This window comes from Macaca fascicularis, chromosome 8, assembly GCF_037993035.2.
Source record: "Macaca fascicularis isolate 582-1 chromosome 8, T2T-MFA8v1.1".
NCBI classification, from domain to species: Eukaryota; Metazoa; Chordata; class Mammalia; order Primates; family Cercopithecidae; genus Macaca; species Macaca fascicularis.
In genome coordinates this window covers 8,075,753-8,103,264 of record NC_088382.1, presented here as the reverse complement: position 1 = coordinate 8,103,264, position 27,512 = coordinate 8,075,753, and the positions used below count along the sequence as shown (strand labels likewise).

The window sequence follows — 27,512 nt, the reverse complement described above, 5'->3', positions numbered from 1 at the left end:
CACCCCCCGCGAGGTGGGGACCAATAGCCACCCCCTCTCCCCCCCTTGGCTATTGGGAGCCACCTCGCAGGGGGGTGAGCCACCCCCCGCGAGGTGGGGACCAATAGCCACCCCCTCTCCCCCCCTTGGCTATTGGGAGCCACCTCGCAGGGGGGTGAGCCACCCCCCGCGAGGTGGGGACCAATAGCCACCCCCTCTCCCCCCCTTGGCTATTGGGAGCCACCTCGCAGGGGGTGAGCCACCCCCCGCGAGGTGGGGACCAATAGCCACCCCCTCTCCCCCCTTGGCTATTGGGAGCCACCTCGCAGGGGGGTGAGCCACCCCCCGCGAGGTGGGGACCAATAGCCACCCCTCTCCCCCCCTTGGCTATTGGGAGCCACCTCGCAGGGGGGTGAGCCACCCCCCGCGAGGTGGGGACCAATAGCCACCCCCTCTCCCCCCCTTGGCTATTGGGAGCCACCTCGCAGGGGGGTGAGCCACCCCCCGCGAGGTGGGGACCAATAGCCACCCCCTCTCCCCCCCTTGGCTATTGGGAGCCACCTCGCAGGGGGGTGAGCCACCCCCCGCGAGGTGGGGACCAATAGCCACCCCCTCTCCCCCCTTGGCTATTGGGAGCCACCTCGCAGGGGGGTGAGCCACCCCCCGCGAGGTGGGGACCAATAGCCACCCCCTCTCCCCCCCTTGGCTATTGGGAGCCACCTCGCAGGGGGGTGAGCCACCCCCCGCGAGGTGGGGACCAATAGCCACCCCCTCTCCCCCCCTTGGCTATTGGGAGCCACCTCGCAGGGGGGTGAGCCACCCCCCGCGAGGTGGGGACCAATAGCCACCCCCTCTCCCCCCCTTGGCTATTGGGAGCCACCTCGCAGGGGGGTGAGCCACCCCCCGCGAGGTGGGGACCAATAGCCACCCCCTCTCCCCCCCTTGGCTATTGGGAGCCACCTCGCAGGGGGTGAGCCACCCCCCGCGAGGTGGGGACCAATAGCCACCCCCTCTCCCCCCCTTGGCTATTGGGAGCCACCTCGCAGGGGGGTGAGCCACCCCCCGCGAGGTGGGGACCAATAGCCACCCCCTCTCCCCCCCTTGGCTATTGGGAGCCACCTCGCAGGGGGGTGAGCCACCCCCCGCGAGGTGGGGACCAATAGCCACCCCTCTCCCCCCCTTGGCTATTGGGAGCCACCTCGCAGGGGGGTGAGCCACCCCCCGCGAGGTGGGGACCAATAGCCACCCCCTCTCCCCCCCTTGGCTATTGGGAGCCACCTCGCAGGGGGGTGAGCCACCCCCCGCGAGGTGGGGACCAATAGCCACCCCCTCTCCCCCCCTTGGCTATTGGGAGCCACCTCGCAGGGGGGTGAGCCACCCCCCGCGAGGTGGGGACCAATAGCCACCCCCTCTCCCCCCTTGGCTATTGGGAGCCACCTCGCAGGGGGGTGAGCCACCCCCCGCGAGGTGGGGACCAATAGCCACCCCCTCTCCCCCCCTTGGCTATTGGGAGCCACCTCGCAGGGGGGTGAGCCACCCCCCGCGAGGTGGGGACCAATAGCCACCCCCTCTCCCCCCCTTGGCTATTGGGAGCCACCTCGCAGGGGGGTGAGCCACCCCCCGCGAGGTGGGGACCAATAGCCACCCCCTCTCCCCCCCTTGGCTATTGGGAGCCACCTCGCAGGGGGGTGAGCCACCCCCGCGAGGTGGGGACCAATAGCCACCCCCTCTCCCCCCCTTGGCTATTGGGAGCCACCTCGCAGGGGGGTGAGCCACCCCCCGCGAGGTGGGGACCAATAGCCACCCCCTCTCCCCCCTTGGCTATTGGGAGCCACCTCGCAGGGGGGTGAGCCACCCCCCGCGAGGTGGGGACCAATAGCCACCCCCTCTCCCCCCCTTGGCTATTGGGAGCCACCTCGCAGGGGGGTGAGCCACCCCCCGCGAGGTGGGGACCAATAGCCACCCCCTCTCCCCCCCTTGGCTATTGGGAGCCACCTCGCAGGGGGGTGAGCCACCCCCCGCGAGGTGGGGACCAATAGCCACCCCCTCTCCCCCCCTTGGCTATTGGGAGCCACCTCGCAGGGGGGTGAGCCACCCCCCGCGAGGTGGGGACCAATAGCCACCCCCTCTCCCCCCCTTGGCTATTGGGAGCCACCTCGCAGGGGGGTGAGCCACCCCCCGCGAGGTGGGGACCAATAGCCACCCCCTCTCCCCCCCTTGGCTATTGGGAGCCACCTCGCAGGGGGGTGAGCCACCCCCCGCGAGGTGGGGACCAATAGCCACCCCCTCTCCCCCCCTTGGCTATTGGGAGCCACCTCGCAGGGGGGTGAGCCACCCCCCGCGAGGTGGGGACCAATAGCCACCCCCTCTCCCCCCCTTGGCTATTGGGAGCCACCTCGCAGGGGGGTGAGCCACCCCCCGCGAGGTGGGGACCAATAGCCACCCCCTCTCCCCCCCTTGGCTATTGGGAGCCACCTCGCAGGGGGGTGAGCCACCCCCCGCGAGGTGGGGACCAATAGCCACCCCCTCTCCCCCCCTTGGCTATTGGGAGCCACCTCGCAGGGGGGTGAGCCACCCCCCGCGAGGTGGGGACCAATAGCCACCCCCTCTCCCCCCCTTGGCTATTGGGAGCCACCTCGCAGGGGGGTGAGCCACCCCCCGCGAGGTGGGGACCAATAGCCACCCCCTCTCCCCCCCTTGGCTATTGGGAGCCACCTCGCAGGGGGGTGAGCCACCCCCCGCGAGGTGGGGACCAATAGCCACCCCCTCTCCCCCCCTTGGCTATTGGGAGCCACCTCGCAGGGGGTGAGCCACCCCCCGCGAGGTGGGGACCAATAGCCACCCCCTCTCCCCCCCTTGGCTATTGGGAGCCACCTCGCAGGGGGGTGAGCCACCCCCCGCGAGGTGGGGACCAATAGCCACCCCCTCTCCCCCCCTTGGCTATTGGGAGCCACCTCGCAGGGGGGTGAGCCACCCCCCGCGAGGTGGGGACCAATAGCCACCCCCTCTCCCCCCCTTGGCTATTGGGAGCCACCTCGCAGGGGGGTGAGCCACCCCCCGCGAGGTGGGGACCAATAGCCACCCCCTCTCCCCCCCTTGGCTATTGGGAGCCACCTCGCAGGGGGGTGAGCCACCCCCCGCGAGGTGGGGACCAATAGCCACCCCCTCTCCCCCCCTTGGCTATTGGGAGCCACCTCGCAGGGGGGTGAGCCACCCCCCGCGAGGTGGGGACCAATAGCCACCCCCTCTCCCCCCCTTGGCTATTGGGAGCCACCTCGCAGGGGGGTGAGCCACCCCCCGCGAGGTGGGGACCAATAGCCACCCCCTCTCCCCCCCTTGGCTATTGGGAGCCACCTCGCAGGGGGGTGAGCCACCCCCCGCGAGGTGGGGACCAATAGCCACCCCCTCTCCCCCCCTTGGCTATTGGGAGCCACCTCGCAGGGGGGTGAGCCACCCCCCGCGAGGTGGGGACCAATAGCCACCCCCTCTCCCCCCCTTGGCTATTGGGAGCCACCTCGCAGGGGGGTGAGCCACCCCCCGCGAGGTGGGGACCAATAGCCACCCCCTCTCCCCCCCTTGGCTATTGGGAGCCACCTCGCAGGGGGGTGAGCCACCCCCCGCGAGGTGGGGACCAATAGCCACCCCCTCTCCCCCCCTTGGCTATTGGGAGCCACCTCGCAGGGGGGTGAGCCACCCCCCGCGAGGTGGGGACCAATAGCCACCCCCTCTCCCCCCCTTGGCTATTGGGAGCCACCTCGCAGGGGGGTGAGCCACCCCCCGCGAGGTGGGGACCAATAGCCACCCCCTCTCCCCCCCTTGGCTATTGGGAGCCACCTCGCAGGGGGGTGAGCCACCCCCCGCGAGGTGGGGACCAATAGCCACCCCCTCTCCCCCCCTTGGCTATTGGGAGCCACCTCGCAGGGGGGTGAGCCACCCCCCGCGAGGTGGGGACCAATAGCCACCCCCTCTCCCCCCCTTGGCTATTGGGAGCCACCTCGCAGGGGGGTGAGCCACCCCCCGCGAGGTGGGGACCAATAGCCACCCCCTCTCCCCCCCTTGGCTATTGGGAGCCACCTCGCAGGGGGGTGAGCCACCCCCCGCGAGGTGGGGACCAATAGCCACCCCCTCTCCCCCCCTTGGCTATTGGGAGCCACCTCGCAGGGGGGTGAGCCACCCCCCGCGAGGTGGGGACCAATAGCCACCCCCTCTCCCCCCCCTTGGCTATTGGGAGCCACCTCGCAGGGGGGTGAGCCACCCCCCGCGAGGTGGGGACCAATAGCCACCCCCTCTCCCCCCCTTGGCTATTGGGAGCCACCTCGCAGGGGGGTGAGCCACCCCCCGCGAGGTGGGGACCAATAGCCACCCCCTCTCCCCCCCTTGGCTATTGGGAGCCACCTCGCAGGGGGGTGAGCCACCCCCCGCGAGGTGGGGACCAATAGCCACCCCCTCTCCCCCCCTTGGCTATTGGGAGCCACCTCGCAGGGGGGTGAGCCACCCCCCGCGAGGTGGGGACCAATAGCCACCCCCTCTCCCCCCCTTGGCTATTGGGAGCCACCTCGCAGGGGGGTGAGCCACCCCCCGCGAGGTGGGGACCAATAGCCACCCCCTCTCCCCCCCTTGGCTATTGGGAGCCACCTCGCAGGGGGGTGAGCCACCCCCCGCGAGGTGGGGACCAATAGCCACCCCCTCTCCCCCCCTTGGCTATTGGGAGCCACCTCGCAGGGGGGTGAGCCACCCCCCGCGAGGTGGGGACCAATAGCCACCCCCTCTCCCCCCCTTGGCTATTGGGAGCCACCTCGCAGGGGGGTGAGCCACCCCCCGCGAGGTGGGGACCAATAGCCACCCCCTCTCCCCCCCTTGGCTATTGGGAGCCACCTCGCAGGGGGGTGAGCCACCCCCCGCGAGGTGGGGACCAATAGCCACCCCCTCTCCCCCCCCTTGGCTATTGGGAGCCACCTCGCAGGGGGGTGAGCCACCCCCCGCGAGGTGGGGACCAATAGCCACCCCCTCTCCCCCCCTTGGCTATTGGGAGCCACCTCGCAGGGGGGTGAGCCACCCCCCGCGAGGTGGGGACCAATAGCCACCCCCTCTCCCCCCCTTGGCTATTGGGAGCCACCTCGCAGGGGGGTGAGCCACCCCCCGCGAGGTGGGGACCAATAGCCACCCCCTCTCCCCCCCTTGGCTATTGGGAGCCACCTCGCAGGGGGGTGAGCCACCCCCCGCGAGGTGGGGACCAATAGCCACCCCCTCTCCCCCCCTTGGCTATTGGGAGCCACCTCGCAGGGGGGTGAGCCACCCCCCGCGAGGTGGGGACCAATAGCCACCCCCTCTCCCCCCCTTGGCTATTGGGAGCCACCTCGCAGGGGGGTGAGCCACCCCCCGCGAGGTGGGGACCAATAGCCACCCCCTCTCCCCCCCTTGGCTATTGGGAGCCACCTCGCAGGGGGGTGAGCCACCCCCCGCGAGGTGGGGACCAATAGCCACCCCCTCTCCCCCCCTTGGCTATTGGGAGCCACCTCGCAGGGGGGTGAGCCACCCCCCGCGAGGTGGGGACCAATAGCCACCCCCTCTCCCCCCCTTGGCTATTGGGAGCCACCTCGCAGGGGGGTGAGCCACCCCCCGCGAGGTGGGGACCAATAGCCACCCCCTCTCCCCCCCTTGGCTATTGGGAGCCACCTCGCAGGGGGGTGAGCCACCCCCCGCGAGGTGGGGACCAATAGCCACCCCCTCTCCCCCCCTTGGCTATTGGGAGCCACCTCGCAGGGGGGTGAGCCACCCCCCGCGAGGTGGGGACCAATAGCCACCCCCTCTCCCCCCCTTGGCTATTGGGAGCCACCTCGCAGGGGGGTGAGCCACCCCCCGCGAGGTGGGGACCAATAGCCACCCCCTCTCCCCCCCTTGGCTATTGGGAGCCACCTCGCAGGGGGGTGAGCCACCCCCCGCGAGGTGGGGACCAATAGCCACCCCCTCTCCCCCCCTTGGCTATTGGGAGCCACCTCGCAGGGGGGTGAGCCACCCCCCGCGAGGTGGGGACCAATAGCCACCCCCTCTCCCCCCCTTGGCTATTGGGAGCCACCTCGCAGGGGGGTGAGCCACCCCCCGCGAGGTGGGGACCAATAGCCACCCCCTCTCCCCCCCTTGGCTATTGGGAGCCACCTCGCAGGGGGGTGAGCCACCCCCCGCGAGGTGGGGACCAATAGCCACCCCCTCTCCCCCCCTTGGCTATTGGGAGCCACCTCGCAGGGGGGTGAGCCACCCCCCGCGAGGTGGGGACCAATAGCCACCCCCTCTCCCCCCCTTGGCTATTGGGAGCCACCTCGCAGGGGGGTGAGCCACCCCCCGCGAGGTGGGGACCAATAGCCACCCCCTCTCCCCCCCTTGGCTATTGGGAGCCACCTCGCAGGGGGGTGAGCCACCCCCCGCGAGGTGGGGACCAATAGCCACCCCCTCTCCCCCCCTTGGCTATTGGGAGCCACCTCGCAGGGGGGTGAGCCACCCCCCGCGAGGTGGGGACCAATAGCCACCCCCTCTCCCCCCCTTGGCTATTGGGAGCCACCTCGCAGGGGGGTGAGCCACCCCCCGCGAGGTGGGGACCAATAGCCACCCCCTCTCCCCCCCTTGGCTATTGGGAGCCACCTCGCAGGGGGGTGAGCCACCCCCCGCGAGGTGGGGACCAATAGCCACCCCCTCTCCCCCCCTTGGCTATTGGGAGCCACCTCGCAGGGGGGTGAGCCACCCCCCGCGAGGTGGGGACCAATAGCCACCCCCTCTCCCCCCCTTGGCTATTGGGAGCCACCTCGCAGGGGGGTGAGCCACCCCCCGCGAGGTGGGGACCAATAGCCACCCCCTCTCCCCCCCTTGGCTATTGGGAGCCACCTCGCAGGGGGGTGAGCCACCCCCCGCGAGGTGGGGACCAATAGCCACCCCCTCTCCCCCCCTTGGCTATTGGGAGCCACCTCGCAGGGGGGTGAGCCACCCCCCGCGAGGTGGGGACCAATAGCCACCCCCTCTCCCCCCCTTGGCTATTGGGAGCCACCTCGCAGGGGGGTGAGCCACCCCCCGCGAGGTGGGGACCAATAGCCACCCCCTCTCCCCCCCTTGGCTATTGGGAGCCACCTCGCAGGGGGGTGAGCCACCCCCCGCGAGGTGGGGACCAATAGCCACCCCCTCTCCCCCCCTTGGCTATTGGGAGCCACCTCGCAGGGGGGTGAGCCACCCCCCGCGAGGTGGGGACCAATAGCCACCCCCTCTCCCCCCCTTGGCTATTGGGAGCCACCTCGCAGGGGGGTGAGCCACCCCCCGCGAGGTGGGGACCAATAGCCACCCCCTCTCCCCCCCTTGGCTATTGGGAGCCACCTCGCAGGGGGGTGAGCCACCCCCCGCGAGGTGGGGACCAATAGCCACCCCCTCTCCCCCCCTTGGCTATTGGGAGCCACCTCGCAGGGGGGTGAGCCACCCCCCGCGAGGTGGGGACCAATAGCCACCCCCTCTCCCCCCCTTGGCTATTGGGAGCCACCTCGCAGGGGGGTGAGCCACCCCCCGCGAGGTGGGGACCAATAGCCACCCCCTCTCCCCCCCTTGGCTATTGGGAGCCACCTCGCAGGGGGGTGAGCCACCCCCCGCGAGGTGGGGACCAATAGCCACCCCCTCTCCCCCCCTTGGCTATTGGGAGCCACCTCGCAGGGGGGTGAGCCACCCCCCGCGAGGTGGGGACCAATAGCCACCCCCTCTCCCCCCCTTGGCTATTGGGAGCCACCTCGCAGGGGGGTGAGCCACCCCCCGCGAGGTGGGGACCAATAGCCACCCCCTCTCCCCCCCTTGGCTATTGGGAGCCACCTCGCAGGGGGGTGAGCCACCCCCCGCGAGGTGGGGACCAATAGCCACCCCCTCTCCCCCCCTTGGCTATTGGGAGCCACCTCGCAGGGGGGTGAGCCACCCCCCGCGAGGTGGGGACCAATAGCCACCCCCTCTCCCCCCCTTGGCTATTGGGAGCCATGGTGGACTCACAGCCTGTTGACGCTATTCTGAGTAGTATCGTCTCCCTCTCCGGAAATAATGAACTGTTTCACAGACGGGTGTACACTGTCAGTGTATTGCTCCCGGGACAATCATATAATTAATTATTATACATCAAGGATCCATTTTATTAATTATCAATAATAGTATCAATTAATCGTTTACCATTAATTATTAATAATTGTTTGAATAGGTTATGATCTACTCCAAGGATTAATTTTTAATATCAATGTCATTTATCAATATTAATATTTCTTAATAATTATTATTATTTTATTGCCAATATCACTTAGTATTGATTTAAGTAACGTTAATTGTTGATATTATTTTATTATTAATTGTATTAATATTATTAATTATTAATTTTTAATTCTCATCATTAACTTTTTTAACCAGTATTAATTTTAATATCTTAATTGTGATTTTTAATATCTACAATTAATATATATTATTTATATTTATTAATATTAGTAATTAATAGACTTTTTCTGATATCCGGCTAGGATAGGATGATATTAGTCCCCGTGTCGCAGAAAGTGTACGCTGCTCTATGATGTTATTCCTAGTAGCCAGGGGGTAGAGGTTATTATTAAAACTACCGCAGTGTGGGTATATCCCGTCGGACATCTTGTTCCTTCTTTCCAAGGTAGGAGAGGATGATATGACTCCCAATATCACTGTGGGCGTGGACCTCCACCGTGATATTTTCCCTAACATCCAAAGGTAGAGAGGGTGATGTTTCTTCAGATTTCGCAGGGGTTGTACACCACCCCTGTTATATGTTTCCTAATATCCAGATGGTGAGAGGATGACATCAGTCTGAATATTGCAGGAGGTGTACACTCTCTGGTGATATTGTTCCTAATATCCAGGGATGGAGAGGATGATATTACTCCCAATAAAGCAGGGGGTGTACACCCCTTCTGTGACATTGTTCCTAATAGCCAGCCGGGGAGAGGAAGATATTACCGCCAATATCGCAGGGGTGTACATCCCCTTGGGATATTGATCCTTATATCCTGGGAGGGAGGCGATCTTACTAGTGGCAATATCGCAGGGGTTGTACACACCCATTGTGCTATTGTTCCGACTAACACGATATGACTCCCAATATCACGGGGGAGTACGTCCTCCTGTGATATTGTTTCTTATATTCAGGGGGAGAGGATGATATGACTCCCAATATCGCAGGGGTTGTACACACCTCCTGCGAAATAGTTCCTAATATCCCAAAGGGGAGAGCATAATATTACTCTCAATATCTCAGGGGGTGTACACCTCCTTTGTAATATTTTTCTTAATATCCATGATAGGAGAGGATGATAAGACTCCCAATATGGCAAGAAGTGTACAGCCGGCTGTGATATAGTTCCTTACATCCAGGTAGGGAGAGGATGATGTTACTGCCCATATCGTACAAAGTGTAAAACCCCTTCGATATTTTGCCTACAATCCTGAGGGGAGAGGATGATATTACTCCCAATATGGAAGAAGGCGTACACCCCCCTGGGACACTACGCCCAATATTCACGTTGGGAGATGATGACAATATGCCCAATATCGCAGGGGATGTACACCCACCCTAGCATATTGTTCCTTATATCGAGAGTGGGAAAAGAAGCTATTACTCCCAATAACGCAGGGGCTGTGGCTGTACACCCCTCCTGTGATGTTGTTCTTTATATCCTGGGGAAGAGAGGATGATATTACACCCAATACCGCAGGGGGTGGACACCCACTCAGTGATGTTGTTCTTAATGTACTCCACCTCCCACCACCAGGGATATCGTTCCTAATATCCAGGGGAAGAGAGGATAACATTATGCCCAATATTGCTGGGGAGTATACACACCCTCTGTGATGTGGTTCCTAGTATCCAAAGGTAGAGACGATGATATTACTGGCCATATCGCAGGGGGTGTACACCCTTCTGTGATATCGTTTTTGACGTTCAGTTGGGGGAGACAATAACATTAATCCCAATATCGAAGAAGGTGTACATACCCCTGTGATGTGGTTCCTAATGTACAGGGGAAAGAGAAGAATATTGCTCTCAATATCGCAGGGGATGTAACCACCCTTTCCCCCCTATATTATCCCTAATATTCAGTGGGTTGGCGGCTGACAGTACTCCCAATATCCCAGAAGGTGCACACACACCTGTGATATAGTTCCTACTATCCAACGGGAAAGAGGCTGAGTTTACTTTCGATATCACAGTGGGTGTACACCGCCCCCAACCCCGGGGTATTGTTCCTAATATCCAGGCGGGAGGAAGATGATATGGCTGACAATATCGAAGGGGGTGGACACCTCTTCTGTGATATGGTTGCTGATATCCAGGGGGTGAGTGGATGATGTGTACACCCCACCTGTGATATGAATCATAAAACCTAGAAGAAGAGAGAATGATATTGCTTCCAAAAACACACGGGGTGTACACCCACCCTGTGATATTGTTCCTGTCATCTAAAGGAAGAGATGACGATACTACTCCCACTACCGGAGAAGGCACATACCCCCCTGTGATATTGTTCCTCATAACTTGTAGGGGAGAGCATGATATTACTTCCAATATGACAGTGGCTTGACACCCAGTCTGTGATATTGGTTCTGCACACCAACTCTGTGCCCCTCGTTTCCCATGCATTCTCTCCTCACTGTTGGAACCTCGGGGGAGGCTTTGTCTTTGGTTACAGATGACACGAGGGGTCTGAGAGGTTAAGAAAGTTTGATACTGGAAAGGGGTCCCAATCCAGACCGCAAGAGAGGTTTCTTGGATCTCATGGAAGAAAGAATTCGGGGTGAGTCCATAAAGTGAAAGCACCTTTATTAGGAAAGAAAAGGAATAAAAGAATGGCTACTCTGGCCGGGCGCAGCGGCTCACTCCTGTAATCCTAGAACTTTGGCATGCCGAGGCAGGTGGATCACCTGAGGTGAGAAGTTCGAGACCAGCCTGGTCCAACATGGCAAAACCCTGTCTCCACTAAAATACAAAACATTAATGGTGTGGTGGCAGGTGCCTGTAATCCCAGCTACTAGGAAGGCTGAGGCAGAAGAATCGCTTGAACCCACGAGGTGGAGGTTGTACGGAGCCAAGATCATGCCACTGCATTCTAGTTTGGCCAACAGAGCAAGACTCCATCTCAAAAAAAAAAAAAAAAAAAAAAAGGAAAAAAAAGAATGGCTGCTCCATAGGCAGAGTGGCCCCAAAGGCTGCTGGTTGCCCATTTTCATGGTTATTTCTTGATCATACGCTAAACAAGGGTTGGACTATTCATGAGTGTTCCAGGAAAGGGGTGGGCAATTCCCAGAACTGAGAGTTTCTGCCCTCCCTTCCGAGACCATGTAGGGTAACCTCCAGATGTTGCCATGGCATCTGTAAACTGTCGTGGCGCTGGTGGGAGTGCCTTGTAGCAGTTAACGCATTATAATTAGCACATAATGAGCTGTGAGGGCAATCAGAGGTCACTCTCGTGGCCATCTTGGGTTTGCGGCTTTGGCCAACTTCTTTACTGCAACCTGCTTTATCAGCAAGGTCTTTATGACCTGTATCTTGTGGGGACCTCCTCCTATCTCATCCTGTGACGAAGAATGCCTAGCCTCCTGGAAATGTGGCCCAGCAGGTCTCAGCCTCCGTTTACCCAGCCCCCATTCAAGATGGAGTCGCTCTGGTTCACGTGCCTCTGACAAGTTGGCCTGGGTTGAGCGTTCCCTAGTGTGCGGTTGTTGAAGCTATTCCTAGGAGTAAGAGGGATTGTCAGTAGGAAACAGGCCTGTTAGCCCTGGGGCTGGCACTCTGCCCCAGTATGTCGGTCTCATTTTAGTGGTGACAAAACTGGGGCTCAGAGACATCAACTCCCTCATCTCGAACCCCCAGACTGTCAGTGGTGGGCTGGGGTTGGAATGTGGGGCTTGAAGACCCATCATCTCCTCTGGTCCCCCAGTCTCTGCTGCCCAAGAGGAACAGGATCCCAGGATCCAGGCCCCTCATGGCACCAGCCAGGGTGGGTGGAGATGGGAAAGCACAGTTCCAAAGCCCCCCGGACTCTGAGGCAGGTCGGGGGCCGAGAGCAAGCCGGACCTGCGGACCCCACCCCGAGAAGAATGGCTGCAGGCCCGGCCCAGCGGGCAGGAGGTCTGTGTCCTCAGTCAACGTGACGGCGCTTCCCACTCCTCCAGCCAGGCCGTGCTGTCTTCACGTTTCCAATCATTCGGCCTCCTCTCCAATTCCCAAGCCCAACCCATAGAGACAGCGATCTGGGGTCCACGTGAGGTTTGTCAGCAGCTCTGACCCGCTGCTTCCCGCCAGTCTCGCGGCCGGTTCTGGAAAGCTCTCTGCTGCCCCCTGGTGGGGAGGCTCGGGGCAGGGCTCTGGCTGCAAGCATGGGGTCCGAGAACCTCCTGGCTCTGTCACCTCTGCTGGGTGGCAAACCAACCCAGGACTGAACCAGTGACACCTGTGGCACTCCCAGAACCTCCTGGCTCTGTCACCTCTGCTGGGTGGCAAACCATCACAGGACTGAAGCAGCAGATGTGTGCCTGATTCCCTATGATCAGAGCTCCGCCCACTGGCAAGTCTCTCTTCGGGCCTCAGTTTCCCCTTCCATTAAACGAGGGGCTTGGGGGATACCAAGGAGGGGTAACAGCTTAGTGAGGATGGCAGGTTTCTTCTGGGGAGATGAAAACATTTTGAAACTAGATGGCGTGAGTGGTTGCACAGGACTGTGAATCCACAAATGCCACCACATTATTCGCGTTGAAATAGTTCATTGCATGCGATGTGAATGTCACCTCATTTAAAGTGTTTAAAAGAGGGGCCTGGGAGAGTGCAGTGTATGTGAGAATCACGTGGGACACCCACAGTCTCTGAACCTCGGTTTCCTTGCTGTAAACTGGCAAAGAGACCGTGCGAGCTGTGTTCCCTAAGGCCAAGAGATTCCAACAAGGAAAACCTGGGATTCCAGGGACTGGGATGAGGGCCGGGGACCGGAAGGGGAGGGGTGTGTGGGGATGGCTTGGGGGCAGCCCAGATAAGGCTTTCAATACTGGGTAGCAGCGTCTACACAGGCAGAGATCCCTGCATCTCACTTCCCGCAGGGCTGACCAGTGGCCAGAGGTGGGACTGGCCAGGCTCAGCCCAACCAAATCTGGGAGCAGAGGACACTGAGTGAGGGATCCCCGGGGCCACCCTCACTGGCCTGTGGCTCTCCCGACACCACAAGAGTGGTCCAGGAGCTGACCTTGGGTCCTAATGGGGGACACCTTCCTGGCTGCAGGCTGGCAGGGTGGTGTGGTGGTCAGTGTACTGGGCTCTGCGTCTCTGCCCCTACCTGCTGTGTGACGGTGGGCCAGACACCTAACCTCTCTGTGCCTCTATTTCTTCAATGGCAAACAGGGACACTAGCAGCCCCCACATCCGGGCACAGTGGCCTGAAGGTTAACGTCAAGGGCGGCACGAGACCTACAGCAAAAGCTCTGAGCAGGGAGAGCAGGGAGCTGCCTAGAGAGTTCCACCACCATCTCCCCTCTGGCCACCGAGAAAACCGAGGCTTATGGTGACCTGGCCCAGGTCTGTTGAACTCACGGTCCTTCTCATCCCCAAGATCAGAGGGCTGCCACCAGGGAAGGAGCTGGCCCCTAGACACAGCCCAGGAAGCACACAGGGAAGGATGCCCTGGGGACTTCGGTATGTTATTGCAAAGAAAAATTTATTGCTATTTGAACCCTGCTTTCATGCCCCACTTCCCAGAAAATGAGCCACGGGAGCCACCAGGAGAGGGAGGAGACCATCCTCCTTGCACAAAACCCACTCCCTCGGATGCTGTCCTCAGCGAGGGTGGCTGGGGGCCAACCAGGGGGCCCACCCGCAGAGTGGCAGAGGAGGCAGGTTGACCCTGCGGACGTTGAGCTCTGTGGCGAAGGTCCTGGGCTTCTGGTAGAAGAGGAGCGACTTCTCACGGTCCGGGAGGAAGTTGTGGGAGACGGTGGCCGGCCGCGTGTAGATCTTCAGCTGTGCCTTCTTGTTGCCCAGGTCCACGGCGGCTGCCAGTGCCAGCTGGTAGTACTCAAACGGGTCCTGAAGGGGACAGGTCATGCTCAGCAAAAGGGGAACTCGGAGCCCATCTTCCCAGAAGCCATTCCTGTCTCCAGGTCATTCCACATGTCCAGCCAATGCTGGCTCAACCCATGAGATCCGAAACCTGTTACACTGCTGTGGTCTCAGCTGCAGGAAGTGGGGACGACCCTGACACCACTGGAAGCCTTCCTGACTGTCCCTACACCCCACTCACCCCAACCGTCCTGCCCCAGTGCCACCCTCTCTGCAGGCAGTGGCTGCTTTCCCCATGGGCCGAGGTCAGGGCAGATCCTGCCTGCTCTGAGAGTTCCATGCAGGACCCGTGGCTCCGAGCCACAGCAGGGGCACAGCATTGAGTGACCCAGGCTCCCCTCTGGCCCCTGTCCATGCTGACCATTTCCAGGCCCTCCACGGGACAGGCCAGGTACAAAACCATCTCACAGGTGTCCTCTCTGGCAATGTTCCCTGAAATATTGACGGAGTGTGACGCCCCAGACATCCACTCCCATTTTCAATGCATCTTTGGCCCAAACTCACCATCCCTGGGTTGGGATGCCTCCTCCCAGACCTCCTCCTTCACCCTCCCATCCCCCACCCGGCTTCTCCCCAGGCACCTCCTCCACATGGGGGTTACCCAAGGAACCTCTCTAAGACCCATGCCTGGCCTGTCCTTTACCATCTCAAGATGGCTCCCAGGGTCAAGGACAAAGTCCAAGATGCAGCAGTCCATTCCCCCACTGCCCCGCCCCACACACGGAGCAGGGGCGTGAGAAGGCCCCGAGTCACCGCCACTGCTCATCCAATGCCCCCGGCCCAGCCGAACACTGGACTCTGTGCTGGGTGCCTGGCTGAGCCTAACGTCCTTGCTCCCAGTCTGAGGGACCTGGGAGTAAACACTGACCACACAGGGTGGCCCAGGCTGTGGCAGACGGAAGCCCAGGAGCCTGTGGGGGGCCCAGGAGGCCCCAGACTCAGCCAGGGGTGGAAGGCAAAGGCTTCCTGAAGGGGTGGGGGCATCCCAACTAAACAGGAAGGAGCCAGCCAATGCATATGTCTCTGCGTGTGCCTGTGCCTTTGTGTGCCTGTGCGTGTGTCTGTGTGTGTTTGTGTGCCTGTGTGTGCGTGTCCCTGTGTGTGTGCCTGTGTGCATGTCTGTGTGTGCGTGTGTGCACCTGTGTGTGCGTGTCTGTGTGTGCGCGTGCCTGTGTGTGCGCGTGCCTGTGCCCGTGTGCATTTGTGTGTGCATTTCCATGTGCCTGTAGTGTGTGCAACAGCTAGTGAGTGGCAGGCTGAGCCAGGACACACTTAATCTTCCCTATTCCAGGGCTCACTCTCACGTGTACACTAAAGGGGACCCCATTTTAGAGGCAATCGGCAAAGATGCCCATTTACCCCTGCCTCTCTGCCAGCCTTCCAGGCCCCATGCAGCCCGGCATTTTCTCCTACTCCTCTGGGCCCTGGGTCCAGAGCCTCCTATACAAGGAGGAGGGTGTAGCCTTGGAAAGACAGCCGCCCTTGGGGAATTCCAAGGGGGCCTCCCTGTGGGAAGCTGGCCTGCGCTGACAGCATAGTCACGATGAGGCCCAGAGGGCTGTGCATGGGAAGGAGGTGAAGGAGGCCTCTGCCCCTCAACCCCAACCGTGGACTTTGGCCTCTCAGGTACTACTTGGCCCTTTCCTTCCTCCTGGGCAGGCGGAGTGGGCGGCAGGCTTGACCAAGAGAGATAAAGGCCTCTTCTGGGAGGCCCGTCTCCCTGGGTCCCAGGCGAGCCCCTGAGCGGTAAGTAGCGTCTGACACTTGGCACCTCCCTGTCTGGCTGGGACTTGGGAGGCCACAGGGACCACTTCTGACCACCAGGTGTCGCCAGCACTGGGCGGGGGCCTTCCGGGCAGCCCCAGGCCTGCGGTGGGGGATATGATACGGGGCGAGGTCGTAGGGCTGCCCCAGCTCCTCATGTTGTTTTAAGGACCCCAAGATCTCGGCCCCTGGACTGGAGTGCCCTGGCCCCTCAGCCCATAAGGAGCACTGACGCTGTGCCGGTGCGATGCTGAGTAGGGGCGGTGCCTGCTGGGCAGAGGGGTGGAGACACGCCAGGTCTGAGTCTGACAGTCCCAGCTCTCCACCCCTGCAGGGCTGGGGGCAGAGGGAGCACAGCACCTCCGCTCCAGACAGACGCCACCCAGCAAGGCCTCAGCCTGGCTGGCTGGGGCCCCGCCCCACTGCACCTGCCCTGAGCTGGGGTTTCCCTGTCTGTGAACCCGATGGTAAGACACTGGTCCCACCCCACCCTTCCTGGGTGATGTGAAGATTCAAGGTGTCTCGGGACTCCAGGAAGGAGTTGCTCAGTGCAGGCTGGCACCTTGGGCAGGCTTCCTAGAGGAGGCGCCAGGATTTGGGTTGGATCTTGCAATGTGGATTCAATGTGAGGATGATGCCGTCCTCTGAAATGTCCTTCTCCCGACCCTGTTTTCTTTGTTAAATGCAACTTGACACTTGACTGTCAAGACTCAGTTTTGGTGTCACCTCCTCCAGGAGGGTCCCCCTGACTACAATCCCCCTTCTTTACCCAGAGGCCACCATTGCCCACTCATGTGTCAGCCTCCCTGGCTGAGACTGAGTTCTTGAGGGTGGGGCCTGGTCAGCTTGGGAGCTGGGTTGTATCTGCTAACATTGCCGGTTCCTCCAGCCGCGTGCAGAGCTCCAGGGAGGCCACTGGGCCATTCCTAAGGCAGGCTGGAACCCAGGCCTCTGGGTCAGGGTAGAGATACCACTCCAAAGGGGCCGGGAACACCCCGAGCCCTGCCCCTCCCCACCCACCTTCAGGTCATAGAAGATGATGTCACCGAGCACCAGGTACACCTTCACGTAGTAGAGGGTCTCCTCGTCGAACTCCAGTGGCGAGTTGCAGAGCTACAGGGCCTTGAGGTAGAACTGCTCTGCCAGCTTGGCCTGGCCCAGCTGATGGTGCAGGACAGCCAGCCAGTGGTAGGCCACGTGCTCGTTCAGCCGGTCCCCTGGGGTGCAGGCCAAAGGGGCAGGTGTGAGGACGCGGCTCCCTGGGGCAGGGAGGGCACAGGCCCCTCAGGAGCAGGTATGCAGACCCCGGGCAGCACACCTGGCTTGCCTCCAGGCACCTGTGGTCGCCTGGGCAGCTCTGGCCAGTCCCTTCCAGGTTCCCAGACTCTTTCCCATCTGCAAAGCAGAACTAATAAGGCCTGCCCCTGTCTACTGTGAGGCTTTGGCAAAGTCGGACTTGGATGGCCCAGCTCTGTGCCTACACATAGCCACCTGCCTTTGCTCACTGGTTTTAACCAGGGGAGCCCAAAAGCCATGCAGTCCAGGTGCTCCCGGGCACCCCGGCTCCAGGCAACCCACAGACGTGACATCCGACTCCTCCTGCGTGTGTCACAATCAGAGGCCCCTACTTTGGGGAGTCAGCTGCACACCTACTGTGTACTGGGCCACGGGGCACAAGGTGCTGGGGCATGCGGCCTGCCTAGGGTTCCCTGTCTCTGGAGGGGGACAGATGACCCTGGCACAGCACCAGGGGATGCCCGGCCTTAAGGGGCAGACTGCTGGAAGGGGAACTGGGATTTTATCAGCCAGAGAGCCGTGTGGTTGATGAGGTTGGGAAGGGCACAAGATAAAGGGAATGTGCCACTCAGCCTGGCACATACAGGGACCAACGAGATGCCTGGCATGTCTGGAAGGCAGAGGGCACACTGGACGGCCCTTGTGGTCAGCAGCGGGAACAGGCAGAGGAAGCAGAGCTCAGTCAGGCAGGGAGCTCTGCACTGCGTGAGAGACCTCGGGCTGTGCCCCACAGCCGGATGGGGAAGCCAGTTGGGCAGATCTGCCTGCCTGGACAGGAGACCAGGAAAATCCAGCAGCTGTTTCAGCTCCTGCCCTGCAGACCTGGAGGCTGGGCTCTGGCAAAGTGTAGGTCCTGGCAGGGTGGGGGCTCAGGGGACTTACCCAGAGTGATGCTGAGTGCTAGGGCCATGTAGGCAAACTCCAAGTCCTCCTGGGGCTCCTCCAGGGTGGCCAGGAGTGCCACCAGCTTTTTGCACAGCTGTAGCTGCAGCTCCGCCTTGCAGTTGCCCATAGTCACTGCCAGGGCCAGGGCCAGGACCCGGTCCTACCACACAGGCAGGTGGGGTCAGGTTTCCCGCAGCACCCACCTTGCCCAGCGCCCTCCTCAGAGCTCAAACATGTGCTTGGAGCTTCCCACGCCCCAGCTACCCCTGCACCTCCACACAGCTCTGTGCTCTGGGATAACACACAGTTCAGACACCCAAGTTGGGGGCTGAAGAGTCACCTGAGGCCCATCCAGCTACACCCAGCAGCCTCAGACCAGCCTCTCCCACCTGGGCACCAGGGGTCTGACTGGGGGGAGCCAGCACTCCTCTCTGCTCTAAAAACACCACATTTATCTGTGCCCAGGGCTGAGCCACACCGTGAGCTCAGAGGAAGGGAGAAGCCGTCCCACTTCGGGGTGCAAGCAGACCTGGGCCTCCCACTGACATGCTGTGTGTCCTTTGACATGTCCCTGTGCCTCTCTGAGCCTGTTTCCTCATCTGGAAGATGGGGACAGGACTTCTCGCTCATGGTTGCTTGAGATCATCAGGTACAAGGGTAGAGCCATTGTCACATCCAGGCCCCAAACGTTTGTCCCGGGCAGGGGCACGGTCAGTATCATTCCCGGTGAGAACACTTGGAAACTAAGCATGTGCATGGGTAACCCTGCCTCCAGGTGGGAGACCTCTGCCCTGCCACAGCTGTGCCTCAGCCCTCCAGGTGCCCCCCTGAGGCCCACCCGCATCAGCCCACAGGCCAGCTCACCCGGTAGAAGGACACGGCTTTCTCCCGCTCCCAGGCCCCATTGAAGAAGATGTCTCCAGCTGCCTCAAACAGCTGCAGCCCCAGGCTGGGGTCGCCTGTGTACAGGACCACATTCTGTGCCACCTGAAAGGAGACAGAAGTTCCCTCAAGACCCACACCTGGCGAGATGGCCATGCCCACCTTTGCCAGCCTCCTTCCTCTCACACACTACAGGTACACCTGAGCATTTTTCAGACCCTGTGCATTAGGGCTGCCCCCACCACTGGCATGAGGACAATGAACTGATGCACCTGAGTGCCAGGAGGTGACTGAGCAGCTGCAGCCCAGGAACCCGACACCTGTGAATCCTACCACCAGGGCTAGCCCTAGCCCACTCCCCCTGCACTCAAACCAGTCTCCGTGGCCCCCAGATTGCTGGGAGCCCAGCCCCTGGCTCCTTTCTGCGTTGCCACATCCCTGCCACATCAACAGTGTTTGTGGGTGGGCCTGGTCCCCTCTTGGCCATGAGCTCTTGATCCCTCTTCTCAGCTCAAGGAGGTATACAGCAGATGCTCAATAATGAAAGCTTCACCAGGCTCGTGGGCTTCACAATTTGTTCCAGATCACACTGTGTTTGGGAAAGCCTCTGAAAACAGCCACTGATAGATTCATTTTGTAAGGAGATGTGCCACGTGTCGCTTGGAGCAAGTTCTTCTGTGTGTTAACTGAGTGGTCACATTATTTGAGCATGTGCTGTATACCAGCAGGTGCTGGGCACTGTGAGGGGCCGTGCCTCTGCCCTCAGGGAGAAGATGCTGGCCACTGGGGGAGGATGTGAGGGAACCAATTAGAGGGAGGGAAAAGCACACAACAGGTGCTCAGCAGTGGCTTAGGAATGAGTGGATGGATGGATGAATGGATGAGGAGATGTAGACACATGGATGGATGGATGAGTGTGTGGATTAATGCTGGGATGGATGGATGGATGGATGGACGGATGAATGGATGGACGGACGGGTGGGTGGATGACGGGTGGATGGATGGATGGATGGATGGGTGGATGGATGGATGGGTGGATGGATGGATGGATGGATGGATGGGTGGAATGATGTGTGTATGTCTGTATGTATGTATGGGTGGGTAGATAATGTATGGATGGGTGGAGGGTAGACGATGTATGTGCATATGGATGGATAGATGGTGGATAGACGAATGTATGGATAAACAAATTGACAGATAGATGAATGGAGGGATGGATTAATAGGTAGATTGGTGGGTGGATAGATGAATGACGGATGGATGGACGAACAGTGAATGGATGGATGGGAGAAAGGATGGATGATGGAAGGATGGATGGATGGATGAATGGATGGGTGAATGGATGATGGATGGATGGATGGATGAACAGGTGGATGGATGGATGATGGAAGCATGGATGGATGATGGATGGATGGATGAATGGATAAATGGATATGTGGATGGATGATGGATGGATGGAAGGATAAACAGGTGAATGGATGGATGATGGAAGGATGAATGGACAGATGGATGGAACAACAGGTGAATGGATGGATAGACGGGTGAATGGATGGATAAAAGGATGGATGAATGATGGATGGATGAATGATGGATGGATGAACGGACAGATGGATGGATGAAGGGACAGATGGATGGATGAATGGACAGATGGATGGATGATGGATGGATGGATGGATGGATGATGAATGGATGGATGGATGATGGATGGATGGATGGAAGGGTGAACAGATGTATGGATGGATGATGGAAGGATGGATGGATAAATGGATAGATGGATGAATGATGGATGGATGGAAGGATGAACAGGAGGTGAGTGGATGGTTGATGGAAGGATGGATGGATGACAGATGGATATATGGATGAATGGATAAATGGATGAATGGATGGTGGATGGATGAATGGTGGATGGATGGAAGGATGAACAGGTAGATGGATGGAAGGATGAACAGGTGGATGGAAGGATGAACAGATGGATGTATGGAAGGATGGAAGGATGAACAGGTGAATGGATGGTTGATGGAAGGATGAATGGATGGATGGATGAACAGGTGAATGGATGGATAGACGGGTGAATGGATGGATGAGAAATGGATGGATGATACAAGGATGGATGATAAAAGGATAGATGGATGAATGGACAGATGGATGGATGATGGCTGGATGGATGATGGATGGATGGATGGATAAATGGATGGATGGATGGTTGGATGATGGATGGATGGATGATGGATGGATGGAAGAATGAACAGATGAATGGATGGATGATGGAAAGATGGATGGATGATGGAAGGATGGATGGATGGATAAATGGATAAATGGATGGATGGAAGGATCAACAGGAGGTGAGTGGATGGATGATGGAAGGATAGATGGATGATAGATGGATGGACGGATATATGGATGAATGGATAAATGGATGGATGATGGAAGGATAGATGGATGATAGATGGATGGACGGATATATGGATGAATGGATAAATGGATGGATGGATGGATGAATGATGGATGGATGGAAGGATGAACAGGTGAATGGATGGATGATGGAAGGATGGATGGATGAATGGACGAACAGGTGGATGGATGGTGGCTGAATGAATGGATGATAAAAGAATGGATGGATGATGGATGGACGAATGGATGGATGGATGGATGATGGATGGATGAAGGATGAACAGGAGAATGGATGGATGATAGAAGGATGGATGGATGGAAGGATGAGCAGGCGAGTGGATGAATGATGGAAGGATGGATGGATGATGGAAGGATGGAAGAATGAACAGGTGAATGGATGATGGAAGGATGGAAGAATGGATGGAGGGATGGATGAACAGGTGAATAGATGGATGGATGATAAAAGGATGGATGATGAATGGTTGGATGGATGGACAGGTGAATGGATGGATCATGGATGGATGGAAGATGGTTGGTTGGATAATGGAAAGATGGATGGAAGGATGGATGGAAGGATGGACGAACAGGTGAATGGATGGATGAAGAGGTGAACTGAAGAATGATGGATGGATCGATGGATAGAAGGGTGAACAGTTGGATGGATGATAGAAAGATAGATGGAAGGATGGATGGATGGACGAACAGGTGAATGGATGGATGGACAGGTGAATGGACGGATGATAAAAGGATGGATGGATGATAGATGGATGGATGGATGGAGGGATGGATGGATGGATGGAGGGATGGATGATGGATGGATGGATGGCTGCGTGGAAAGACGAACAGGTGAATGGATGGATGATGGGATGATGGGATGATGGAATGATGGAAGGATGGAAGGATGGAAGGATGGATGGATGGATGATAGATGGATGGATGGAAGGACATACAGGTGTATGGGAAGATGATGGAAGAATGGATGGATGGATGATGGATGGATGGACGGAAGGATGAGCAGGTAAAGAGATAGATGATGGAAGGATGAATGGATGGGTGGATGGACAGGTGAATGGATGGATAGACGGGTGAATAGATGGATGATAAAAGGATGGATGAATGATGGATGGATGGATGGACAGATGGATGGATGGATGGACAGGTGAATGGATGGATAGACGGGTGAATAGATGGATGATAAAAGGATGGATGAATGATGGATGGATGGATGGACAGATGGATGGATGGATGGATGGAAGGATGAACAGGTAAAGAGATGATGGAAGGATGAATGGATGGGTGGATGGACAGAAAGTGAACAGCACAGGGGTCCTCCTGCATCCCTTGCCACTCACCTGGATGTACAGGTCCACCAGCTCGCTCTGCCGCAGGATGTAATAGATCTTCCCTGCTTGCAGCCAGGCATGCGCCTCCTTCTCTTTCTTCTGGAGGTCAATGAAAATCCCCAGACTTCGTTTGGTGTAGTCCAGAGCAGATCTGCAGGCACTGGAATCAGAAACAGGTGTCAGAACAAGGGTTCTCATCCTCCTGGAACCAGTCTGCCTCCTCCCGTGGGTCTGGTGACAGATGAATCTGGAATGCGCGGACTGGGAACGGCCCTCTTGTGTGTGCAGTGTTCTGCCCTTCCCAGGCTGCTGGGAGGGCCAGGGTGAACACACACGGCGTGGAAAAGATGAACGACATCCTTCTGAGGGAATCGAGCATCATGCTGCCCTGTGGCAGGAGGAGTGTGCTAGTCCATCTCCCCTGCCTCCCAGACATGGCCTGTGTCTTCTCCAGACGCACCAGGTGCCGTTAGTGTTCAGAGGCTATCTCGGTTGATGGTTCTCAAGGTGTGCAGGCATCACAGTCACCCGGAGGCCTGTCTGTATAGCTTGCTGGCCCTGCCCCCAGAGCTTCCAGCTCCACAGGCCTGGGGCAGGCCCTAGAACTCCCACTTGCCACAAGCTCCTAGGTGACATGGATGCTGCTCTACTGGTCCGGGGACTACACTTTGAGAAGCATGGCTCTAGCACACTGGCCCATTTTCCTTCTGTGAACCTGAGACCAAGACTGGAGGCAGTCTCCCGGGTCCCCATGGAATCTGGCTCCTTCCCTGCTCTCTCAGTAAGTCTGACACTTGATGGGGTGTGACTGCGGAAATGTCACTGGGCCCTGTGGGTGGGGTGGCCAGGGCCATGGTTACCCCACCAGGTCAGGATGCTTGGGGGAAGCCGAGTAGGCCACATATGGGACGTGAGACCTTGAAACCCTGCCCCAGGGAAGCAGGTGACACAACTGGCTCTGTCTTCTGTGGGAGAGAAGCCACAGGTGGCTGCTGTGGTCACATTTAAGGGGACAGATGAAGGCCAGGAGTGAAGATTCGGGGCAGGCAGAGGTCAGAGGACAAAAGCCACCATAGTAGGAAGAACAGCCCAGAGTGCACGTACTGCCTCTGCTGGGGTGGAGATGACCTTTGACCCAACAAGGGAGGCTCAAGCTGGGACTCATGGGCCAGCAGCAGCCCTGGGACGACCCCAGGCCCACCAGCTCAAAGCATCTGATGCCAAGGAACCAAATGATCAAAAGGAGAGGGGCTGCTGGGGTCCTGGGCCAGCTTTCTTGTGCCCCCCTCCCTGCCCTGCCTGCCCCCACCCCACCACTGCAAAGCCAGCCCTTACCACTCGGTGCCCAGGGACAGGTACAGCTGACTGATGGTCTCCAGGAGCTGCCCCTCCAGCACCTTGTCGGCCACCTTGCAAGCCAGGGAGAGCTGGCGCTCATGGTAGATGACACACTGGGCCTCGCTGGGCATGACGGTGCTGTAGAAGTAGCACAGCCACTGGACAGTCCGCAGCTGGCCTGGGCAGAAGACAAAATGGAAGACGTTAGTCTCCCAGCATTGAAGCGAGGCTGGCTGGGCTCGGAGGCCCCTGCGCTGTGCTTGCCTCTTTCACACCTCCATGAACCTGGGCCCCATAGGCGGGGAGACTGAGCGCAGACAGGCCATGCACCCGTGCCAGGGCAGACGCCGAGCACACCGTGACATGGGCACACCTTGGTGCAGAGGCTCACGGTAGAGGCCGGCCTTCTTTACAACTCCCAGGGCCGAGGTCCTGACCAGGCTCGGCGCCTGCACCAGGCCATCTATTTCTGCTTCACAAAGCCCCTCTGGCCAGGACCAGGGCTGCCTTCAGCCTGAGCTGATGAGGCCAGGGGCACAAGGAGCCCCTGTCGCAGATGGAACCCTGAGAGAGCAAAGCCAAGTGTCATGTCCGCCACACACGGCATCATATTGGGGGAATGGGGTTCAAAGCCGGCCCCTGGCATTCCCACACACGCTTCTCTCATGCAACCAGGCTCCCAAGCCACAGGCTCACTGGTCTCTCCCAAATCCAGGGCACTGGGAATGGTGGAAAGTTTCTGATTTTCTAGTGCCAGAAACGTTCTGGACATTAACACAGGAAACCAGGTATGCCGAATGGACATCTGTTACACACGCCACCCAACGACAGCTGAATACACAGTCCTCTCGAGCACCCAGAGGACATTCCCCATGACAGACCATGTGCCAGGCCACAAAATGAGCCGCAGTGAAGGGAGAAGGACTGAGACCGAAGCAGAGGTGTTCTTCAGCTGTACTGGCACAAAACTGGAAATCAACAGTGAAGGAAATGTGGGAAATTCAAAAATATGTGGAAATTACACACTCCTAAACAACCAGTGAGTCAAAGAGACCATCAGGGAAACCGAAAACTAATTTGAGAAGAATGCAAACAAATGCACAGCCCGGGCCAGCGCGGTGGCTCACGCCTGTCATCCCAGCACTGTGGGAGGCCGAGGCGGGAGGATCGCTTGAGTCCAGGAGTTTGAGATCAGCCTGGGAAACATGGTGAAATCCCGTCTCTATAAAAAAATAAAATATAAAAATTAGCTGGGTGGGGTGGTGCATGTCTGTAATCCCAGCTACTCGGGAGGCTGAGGCATGAGAATGGCTTGAACCTGGGTAGAAGTTGCAGCGAGCCAAGATTGCACCACTGCACCCCACCCTGGGCAATAGAGCAAAACTCCATCTTAAAAAAAAAAAAAAATAGCAGTGTATCAAAAATTCCAAGATGCAGCTAAGGCAGTGCTGAAAGGGAAATTTATAACGGTAAATGTCTACATTCAAAGAAAGAAGAAAAATCTCAAATCAAATACCTAACCTTCCACCTTGAGAAACTAGAAAAAGAATGAACTAAACCCAAAGCGAATAAAAGGAAGAAAATAATAAACATGAGAGTGGAAATGGGAAGTAAAAATACAGAGAATGGAAAAACAAGAGAGATAATCAACAGAACCAAAAGTGGGTTTTTTGAAAATAATAACATAATTGACAAATCTTTCACCAGACTGACCAAGAAAAGAAAGATGGACACAAATGACTAAAATCAGAGACTGAGCCCCATGGCTCACGCCTGTCATCCCAGCGCTTTGTGAGGCTGAGGTGGAAGGATCGCTGAGGCCAGCATTCAAGACCAGCATGGGGGAACATGATGAGACCCCATCTCTAATAAAAAGAAATAAATAAGAAATTAAAAACCCAAGTTTCTAGAATCAGAAATGAAAGAGGAAACATTATTGCTGACCTGACAGAAATAAAAGGATTCCATGAAAACACTACGAACAATTGTAGACCAACAAATCAGACCATCTAGACACAACAGCCAACTCCTAGAAGGACACAAACTACCGAAAGTGACTCAAAAATGACCCCAAGTAAGCATGTGGGGTATCAGCCCCGTCCTCGGTCTCCTCGACCATTCAGCGCAGGGTGGGGAGATAGGGAAGCATGATCCCCGTTCCCTGGCCTGCATTTCCAAGTCTGAATCCCCCAGCACCCCCGGGGACCGCCTCGTAGGAGGAGGTGCCACAGGCTATTGTGCCAGGAGCCACGGGAGGCTGCAGTGGGGGCTGGGGCGCTGGATTCCTGGAGGGTCTCCTTCCAGTCACAGAATGCCCCTGGGGAAGAAGCCTGGGTCTGAACCCCCCACCCCTCCTTGGGCAGATGTGTGGGACCGGGGCCCCTTCACACGGTCCTTCCCAAACTCTCATCCCTCCTAGGGCCAGGAGTGGGTGCCAGGCCTGTGATGGGAAATGGGCAGATTTGGCCACAGCCCCTGGGGCTCTGGTCCAGGCCACAGGAGGCACCTCTAAGTGGTCTCACTATGCCATGACAAAGCGCTGCAAGGCAGAGGGGACCCACAACAGGATCCCTTGTCTCGGCCATTTCCCTGGACTCAACTTCCTCATCTATCCTCTGCGGCCTAGATTTCGGACAGCCCTGCCCACTGACTGTCCGTTCACTGCTCAGTCTGCAGTGACTGTTCGATAGCACTCCATGGCTCCCCAGTGCTCTTGGGGAAAAGGCCAAGCCACAGCCTGAGGCCCCAGGCCCTGCTTAGCTCTCCAGAAGAGCTTCTCACCATCCAGCACCCAACTCACCCACTCCTAACTCTGCACCTCCCTGCATAAGCTCTGCTCACTCACCCCTGCTCACACCCCACTTATCCCTGCTCACACTTCCGCTCACTCACCCCAATCACACCTCCGCTCACTCACCCCCACTCACTCATCTCCACTCACTCATCTCCACTCACACTCCCGCTCACTCACCACCACACCCCACTCATCCCCGCTCACACTCCTGCTCACTCACCCCCATCACACCTCCGCTCACTCACCACCACTCACTCATCCCCGCTCACACTCCCGTTCACTCACCCCCACTCACCCCACTCACTCACCCCCACTCAATCACCCCCACTCACTCACCCCCGCTCACACCCTCTTCATCCCCGCTCACTCACCCCCACTCGCTCACCCCTGCTCACACCCCACTCATCCCCACTCACACTCCCTCTCATTCACCCCCATCACACCTCCGCTCACTCACCCCCACTCACTCACCACCACTCACCCCCACTGGCTTATCCCTGGTCCTTTACACAGGCTACACCACCAGCCCCTCCCCCACCACCTATTACTTGACTAAATCCTCTCAACCCTCTGGTCCCAGACTAAAGAGGCTTCCCTAACCCGGGGCCAAGTGCTGCCCCACCATCATGCCACTCACCCTTTTGTGGCTTCTCTGGCCTAAAGCTCACATTCCCACGCTTAGTCCCTGCCACCCAAGGACCCCACAAGCCCC

The 27,512-nt window shown here is 58.7% G+C and overlaps 2 protein-coding genes across 5 annotated transcripts in view; both read right to left on the bottom strand.

Annotated features, from left to right (window-relative positions):
* Positions 1-27,512, bottom strand: part of DEFB108B (defensin beta 108B) — an 875,574-nt gene that overhangs the window by 797,247 nt on the left and 50,815 nt on the right. The gene's annotated exons all lie outside the window — the stretch shown is intronic.
* Positions 13,688-27,512, bottom strand: part of LOC135964596 (SH3 domain and tetratricopeptide repeat-containing protein 1-like) — a 49,382-nt gene continuing 35,557 nt past the window's right edge. For 2 of the 4 annotated variants that reach the window (XM_065518745.2, XM_065518746.2), the window contains exons 2-7: positions 24,004-24,184; positions 22,678-22,828; positions 18,917-19,039; positions 18,050-18,212; positions 16,892-17,088; positions 13,688-14,074 (exon numbers count right to left, since the gene is read on the bottom strand). In XM_065518745.2, the coding sequence (XP_065374817.1) occupies positions 16,985-17,088; positions 18,050-18,212; positions 18,917-19,039; positions 22,678-22,828; positions 24,004-24,137 (675 nt within the window). In that variant the 5' untranslated portion in view covers positions 24,138-24,184 and the 3' untranslated portion in view covers positions 13,688-14,074; positions 16,892-16,984. Of the gene's footprint in view, positions 14,075-16,891; positions 17,267-18,049; positions 18,213-18,916; positions 19,040-22,677; positions 22,829-24,003; positions 24,185-27,512 lie in introns of all 4 variants that reach the window. The other 2 variants (XM_073999952.1, XM_073999953.1) reach the window with 2 other exon arrangements.